Source organism: Limulus polyphemus, unplaced genomic scaffold, assembly GCF_000517525.1.
Source record: "Limulus polyphemus unplaced genomic scaffold, Limulus_polyphemus-2.1.2 Scaffold71, whole genome shotgun sequence".
Classification (NCBI taxonomy): Eukaryota; Metazoa; Arthropoda; class Merostomata; order Xiphosura; family Limulidae; genus Limulus; species Limulus polyphemus.
Window position 1 is genome coordinate 377,164 of NW_013665681.1, and position 7,957 is coordinate 385,120.

The 7,957-nt window shown below is 33.6% G+C and overlaps 1 protein-coding gene across 1 annotated transcript; it reads right to left on the minus strand.

Annotated features, from left to right (window-relative positions):
• Positions 1–4,796: 4,796 nt before the first annotated feature.
• LOC106465887 (glycine-rich cell wall structural protein 2-like) lies at positions 4,797–5,303 on the minus strand. Its single transcript, XM_022394500.1, has one exon. The coding sequence runs from the start codon at positions 5,301–5,303 to the stop codon at positions 4,797–4,799; it is 507 nt and encodes a 168-aa protein (XP_022250208.1).
• Positions 5,304–7,957: the final 2,654 nt, after the last annotated feature.

Consider the following 7,957-nt stretch of genomic DNA (forward strand, 5'->3'; position numbering starts at 1 on the left):
GTCTTACACTGCTAAATTAGGGACGGCTAGCGCAAATAGCCCTCGTGTAGCTTTGCGCGAAATCCATAACAAACAAACGAACTCTATACTATTAACGCCTTTTTGTTTTCCTCTAAAAATCAGCATTTTTAAGGTCCTCATTGAGAAAACAATTCACGTTATTTTCGTAACTAGCCAGAAAAACAATTCACGTTATTTTCATAACTAGCCAGACCTTACAAAGTTTTAATTTTCACAGAAACTATACATATTTGTTGTAAATTAGTGAAGATTGACTTCATCTTTCTTTTCTATTTATTTCAACAGAAATATATTACATTCCTAGAAGTATGGCAAATAACATAAGTTTTTTTTAGCAAAAAAGAAAATGAGAAAAACATACCATAGATCATTTAAAACGTGTGTGTTGGGCGGATTTTTGTATTGTTTTGGCCAACACGAAAGCCAATTTTTTTTCTTTTCACCAGGTAGTTCCATTACCATTGAGCATTATCTTTGGTACCATTTCTGTTGGGCGTTATCTTGTTCACTGTAAATATCGCAACCAGTTGAGCTATGTAGGGTCGTCTCGTTACTAGGTGGCGCAATTACCTAAATACTTTAAATATTAGATTTATTTTAACCGGGTACCAATCGGAGAGAAAGTGACAACATTAGAGCACTGAATATGCGTCATTAAAATATGCAAATTGTGGCACATTCAAAATAATATTCGATTCATTATTGTAAATAAGAAGTTGTTATTGGTGTTTGTTTGTTTTTGGTATTAAGCACAAAGCTACCTAATGGGCTCTCCAAAGAATTAAGACTCACAAATAATGAACGATCAAGAATGATATATAATGAAAAATGAAGAATGGCTTTTAGCAAAAGATCAAACCGAGAGATAACGAATAAGCAAGATGAATAAATAATGAAGGCTCAAGCAGGGTAGATAACAAATGATCAGGACACATAGATGAGAGAGATTGTGACTGAATATTGTATTCTACAATACAAGGGGGAGTAGAAAAAGACATTCTTATTTTTTATTTAACGTAAAAATACAATTTATACTTCAACTTTAGTTTTGCTCATAAAGTTTCATGTTGATAAGTTAACGTAATGTATAATTAATTTAATTTGTACAATTTTAGGAGAGGACATCCAATGGTGAATACATAATGTCTATGTTTGAGATCTCTTCTAGAACAAAATAAACATTTCACGAGTATCTGTCCAAAAGATTCAGATAACACACAAGATAGTCAAGTCACGGATATTATTTTGTGGAGTTTTGTTCCTGAGTAAAATATAGATGGTGGGCATGGAGTTAGGCGTGGTAGAGCTTAATTTCTACCCTTAACGCAGAGAATGCCTGTACGTCAACCTAGAAATTCCCATTTCTTAAACTGGCCTCATTTGTTAACTTTTTTCAATATGTTTTATTATTAACAATAAATTACGGCCCACTTACATCATGTGCTTTAGCATGATGTAGTAATATTGTATGAGCCGGTAAAAGAAAGGAATACAACTTCTCTAGCAAGCGCGGAACATCAAACCTAATTTATTACATCAATTTGAAGTCTGACAACTTCCGGTTGATGAAACGAAACAGTTTTATTTACTTGGCTACGAGAAGACATTATCAATGTATAATTTGAATTTTTCATATTATCGGTGAAAGTGAACCGTTAAATACAAGTGTATTTATATTTAAAATTATTGTATCTAAGTTTTATTATATAAACCGCCTAGGGTTGCATTGTATTTGTTGTCTGCGCTCACACTACGTGGTTGAAGTTCTATCACTCAAAAGGAAATCAGGAGCTAAACCTAACATGGCAGGTACATTAAAATAACCACAGAATGTTTGAACGGAAGATTATTTTATCATGTACTTTTGATAAGTGAGACCACGAAAACAGTGGTGATGTGTCATACGGTTATGATAAATTCAGAGATATAGTAATATCACGGTTAGTTTCCCAGACAATGTGTAAAAGCAAAGAAACAGCACAACAGTAGGTGGCCGTCTAGCAACAGGATACAGTATGCTTGTGGCAATTCATTTTTTTTTTATTGGTGAATAGATGTATCCAGTTAGGAAATATCCGTGAAGCCCTTGATCAAGAGACTCATTGTTGCTTTTTTTCTAAAGATTAATTATTTCCGGTGAGATTTGGTAGGTAATTTTGGCGATTTAATCGATTAAACGATGAAATCACTCACCTATGAGCAGCGATTACATTGATTAGTGTCATACAAACTAACCGATTAGTGGTTCAGATTATAACTGTTTTCGATTATTCCAATAATCGCTTAATAGAGATTCCATTTATATCGATTGTCACGAAAATAATCAACTAATCGATTAGTGGTTCAGATTATAACTGTTTTCGATTATTCCAATAATCGATTAATAGAAATTCCATTTATATCGATTGTCACGAAAATAATCAACTAATCGATTAGTGGTTCAGATTATAACTGTTTTGATTATTCCAATAATCGATTAATAGAAATTCCATTTATATCGATTGTCACGAAAATAATCAACTAATCGATTAGTGGTTCAGATTATAATTGTTTTCGATTATTCCAATAATCGATTAATAGAAATTCCATTTATATCGATTGTCACGAAAATAATCAACTAATCGATTAGTGGTTCAGATTATAACTGTTTTTGATTATTCCAATTATCAAAATAAATGAAATATAGACATAACAGTTACTCACCCTGTTTTTGTTATTACAGAACTACTAAGGTTATCTGCCACTGCCACATTCTTAATTGTTGTTAAGAGAGAAGGCAACTTGCTGAGCACCCGCCGCCAATATTTTTGCATGTATATACCGTGGTTTGAGAAACACTGTATTAATAGGATAATCGAATGTAATCGATTAATGGGGCCGTCGACTAATCGATTAGCAAAAGCCATTAATCGCCCAGTTCAAATAATTTATTATCTTAGTTTACACACACTGCGTGGATTAAATATTTGGGCCTGAAATGATCTGGTGGTTAGGGCACTTGATTCGCAATATGCAGCTTGCAAGTTCGAATCGTGTCACTGAACTTGCTCCCTCTTTCAGCCGCGGGGGCATTATAATGTGACGGTCAATCTCACTATTCGTTGGTAAAGAGTAGCCCAAGAACTGGCGGTGGGTAGTGTTGACTAGCTGCCGTCCATCTAGTCTATATATCACTTAAAAATTAGGGATAGCTAACGCAGATATCCCTCGAGTAGATTTGCACGAAATCCAATAAGCAAACAAACGACAATACAATAAAATAAAGAGTGCTTATAAACCAATGTGAAGAATTAAAATGCCTTTAAGTTAATATACGGAAAATTTCAGCGAATTTTGGTGAAAAATTACACAAATGTTTTATACTATGATTTCTGGTGAAAACGCCACCTTGTGGCAGCTAAAAAGGCAAGAATATACTAAAAACCACACGCAATTTGCTTGGCAAATATTTTCAGTTGATGGAAAGTAGTTAAATAATTTCAATTTTATAGTGAATTACAGAATTTTAGAAAACTATTAATTATTATTTCCTACATGAAAGTTGATAACGGCTTTGAAAATATGCAGGTCTAAAAAATTAATAAATATCTCGTCACTGTTATTGTTCTTTTTCATGTTAAATTGCTTGTTTTTAATTAAACCAGAAATAAATTAAGGTAATCGGCTTGGGTGTGCATCATATACGGACCGATGCAAAGACTCTATTGACGTTAGACATACATGTATATACATAAGCATCTGTCTTGTAAATCTTTTGAATAACAGGTAACAAGCCAAATTGAAATAATTTTGTTTACTTGTTTGTTTATTGATTTTCAACAAACCCACATGAGACCTATCTGCGCTATCCGTCCATAACTTTGAAGTGATAGGCATCTAGTCAACATCGCCTGTCGCCAACTCTTGGACTACTCTTTTACTAACGAATAACGAGTTTCATCGTCATATCATAACGCTCTCACAGCTAAACGGAGGAGCATATTCGGTTAAGGAATTCAAATCCGTGACCCGCAGATTGCAAGTCGAGTGCGCACTAACCATCAGGTCATGTCAAGTCCAGGTAGAATTTAGTGAAAACAAACGGTTATTTTAAACAAATGCGTATAAGGTTGATATTAAGGCAGTTGGCAGACAAGTAAAGAATTGTTACTTGTGTGCACAACAGTAGGCTTACGTCCGTGACTTTAAGCTCCTGCAAACTTCAAGATAATGGGGTAGAAACACATATAAATGTTAATAGTGTTTCTAAAAAAAATGCGAAGTATTCAAAATTCTAAAACTGATAATTGTTAACACAAAATATCAATCAAGGATTTCTTCGTTCGTTTGTTTTCAATATAGACTTATTGGTTGTAAATATTTACCTCTACGTAAAATCTGAATTGTTTTAGGTATCATAGGTCACATATTTTTTTTTTCCAGAAACAATGGCAGAAATCCAGAAATACGACTGTTTTGTTTTCAAATTTTATTTTCCATATCTAAAAATATTCAGATACATCATAAAGCTTTTACAGACAAACTCTTAAAGCTGTAAGATATTACTTCAAAACATATTCCATAATGTCATAAATGAGTAATACCTTTCTCAGCCTTGAGCTCGTGGTTTTAAGTAAACGATCATGATATTAGGTCAAATATCACGAATTATACAAATAATTCTGAACCATTTCCAATGAAATTGCTTCAGATAGATTGGATTTATAAAATCAAACATTTAATAACACGACAAGTCGATTATTTTTGCGGGAAAAACAAAAGTAATAAAATATTTATTAATAAATCGGCAAGGGAGCGCCACCGAAAAAACCACCATGATGACTACCACCGAAAGCACCGTGAACATTACTCAGAATATCTTGATGAAGGTCTGCCAAAGCTTGTTTCATCACAGCTGGGTTGCCATAGCCGTAGGAGACGCCATATCCTCTGTTATGTCCAATGGCTTGACCAAGGCCTCCTCCTCCGTAATGGGTTGGAGCACCGTGGCCATAGCTTGCCCCATATCTCATGTTGAAGCCACCCGAGTAACTGTAGGCTTTGCCTCCACCAGGGAGCGCTATGTGTGCGTTTCCAGTAGAACCGTGGTAAGCTCCTTCACCGTAACCTCCTGGGAAATGATTACGTGCTCTCACTGATACTGCCTTGCCATGTTGAAATCCAAGCGGCCTAGCATAGACACCATATCCATAACCTCCATAGCCGCCATAGGCGTAACAGGAGAATATCAAAACTAGGAAACTAACCTGTAAAACGGAAAGACAGAGAGATGAGAAATGCATATATTTATTGTAACAAATCAACAAAAATACGAGCTATACATATGGCAACAATTTTTCTCTTTCTTTTCGAAGAAACGCAATACAAAAGGAATTTATAACTTATTGTAAAATAATCACATAAACAGTTTAGTGAAAAGAACTACTATGTTTAAAATGCCAGTCCTGATTAAGTGAAAATATTGTTAAGTATTTTTCTGTGGTAAAGTATATGTACATCACGTGCTTATCTGTGTTTTATAACATGTAGCATCATTCCTTTTCCCAAATTATACAATTTCACTCGTTTTGTCGTGTTCTGTAACATAGCGTTTCCCGTGCTGCTACATCTTTTGATTTTCTGTGTTCTGTAGCATCACTCGTTTTGTCGTATTCTGTAACATTCTGGGTTTTACTGTGTTCTTTAATATAACGTATTTTAGTATGTGCCGTAATATCAAACGTTTTGCCGTGTTCTGTAACATTCTGGGTTTTACTGTGTTCTTTAATATAACGTCTTTTAGTATGTGCCGTAATATCAAACGGTTTGCCGCATTCTGTAACATTCTGGGTTTTACTGTGTTCTTTAATATAACGTATTTTAGTATGTGCCGTAATATCAAACGTTTTGCCGTGTTCTGTAACATTCTGGGTTTTACTGTGTATTTTAATATAACGTCTTTTAGCATGTGCAATAATATCAAACGTTTTGCCGTGTTCTGTAACATTCTGGGTTTTACTGTGTATTTTAATATAACGTCTTTTAGCATGTGCAATAATATCAAACGTTTTGCCGTGTTCTGTAACGCCAAGCGTCTAGCATTATTCTACAGGTTTTGATCTAAATTCCTAAGAAATACCGAGCTAATGATTAAAGTGAATACTTGCATTAGATTTGAAAAATATATATCGAGAGTGAAAACTTCATAAAGTTACGATAACTATAAACACATACGGGCTCTACAGTGATATTTATTTCTAATGACTCTAAACACAAATAAATTTCAAACAAAAATTGTGATTTCTGTCTGTTGGCTACATTATCTGATCTTATAAGTTGGGCAAAAAATGACAGATTGTGGGGCATTCATGAGTTTTAGAAATTAAACATAGCTATTATTAAATTAAATTTTGTGTCGGAATTATAGGATAGAAACTAACTCAGAATTCGAAAAAAAGAACATTAATTGCTGCCTAATTTTATAGTATCAAACTAGCTTTTCTTAATACTATACTGTTCATGCTATATTATAGTTTTAAATTATTATAAATCTGTTCTGTATTACCTTAACAAATTAATATAGAAACGTTACAACACTGCATATATCATTTTATGGTTTTGTCCTAATATATATAAGTTATTAATAGTGGAGTTTGAAATATTCATATATAGAACATAACTGCTTCTATAGTACTATAAGGTAGTATAATTTACGGTTTTAAAAATCTATATCAAATACTTACAATCAGAGTCCTCATGTCTTCTCTGCTGATTGCGCGAACTGTGTTTGTGATTAACCTACACAAAGTTAAATACCTGTGTTCCGCTCACAGGCTGCTCTATATGTCAGTTATTTCTTCTCAGCAACATGCAGATACTCGAGTTCAAGACTTTCATTGCTTGTTTGTGAAAAAGAAGAAGAACAAAAAAAAAAAGAGGCATAGCGGCCAACAACCCTCCCTGCAGACGTAATATTTCATTTGAGATGGTTTCTCAAACGCTACGTTCTTTAACCGTATTAATAGAGGTAAAAAATAAGTTCTACTAACATATCAACGGCCTCATTTACTTGCTATATTATTAGCTAGTTTGGTGTGTTTTATGAGATATATGTGTGAAGTATTCTTCTTTAGAGGTGAATGATCGATTTGACCAAAACAAAGAATTGATACGTACAATAACGAATAATAGCAATAAATAAAAACGGCTATATACAGCAGTTTTGAACGGCACTTTAGGGCGGATCTTTTTAGGATCAGCCCGAAGCACTACTAGTACTATTAGCGTATTTTTCAGTGTACTCTTTTTTTTTTTTTCTCCCGACAATTTAGTTACTAACAATACGGTGTCAGATATTTCCGGTTAAACCTTTATTATAATTACATGTTGTCACGCTTGTAATTGATTATGTAGTTTTGTGCATTTCATTCTCTGAAAGAATTTTATCTAAAGATAAGACACAATGGCACAAATTTTCAAAATATCTATCGTTAATAGCTCAACCGAAATACTTGAACAACCACGAGTTTCGTATCAAACATTTATTGTAATTAACATCTTACAGTTTTATAATAAAGAAAGTTAAAGTTATATAAGCTCTGTTGACCGATTGACCAACTAGACCTTATACGTAACAAGTGGTCTCTCGGTGGGTCAGCTGTAAATTCACTGACTTACAACGCTAAAATCAGGGGCTCGTTTCTCCACAGTAAATAGAGCGCAGATAGAACATTGTGTAGTAATGCTTGGAGACGGCTTGAATGGGTAATGAAGAAGAAACTTTAATATAAATTTAACAAAACAGCAAATGTACAACGTTTCGACAAGGTTTCATACCTACTGATGACAAAACCTTAGTCGAAACGTTAGTATATTTGTCTGTTTTGTTTAACTTAATATTAAAGTTTTTTACTTTCTATTACCCTACTTCTAAGCCGTCTCCAACGCATTATTAGTC

Coding starts and splice junctions, on each gene's coding strand:
- LOC106465887 (XM_022394500.1), bottom strand. CDS start 5,303: ATGCATTTCTCATCTCTCTGTCTTTCCGTTTTACAGGTTAGTTTCCTA.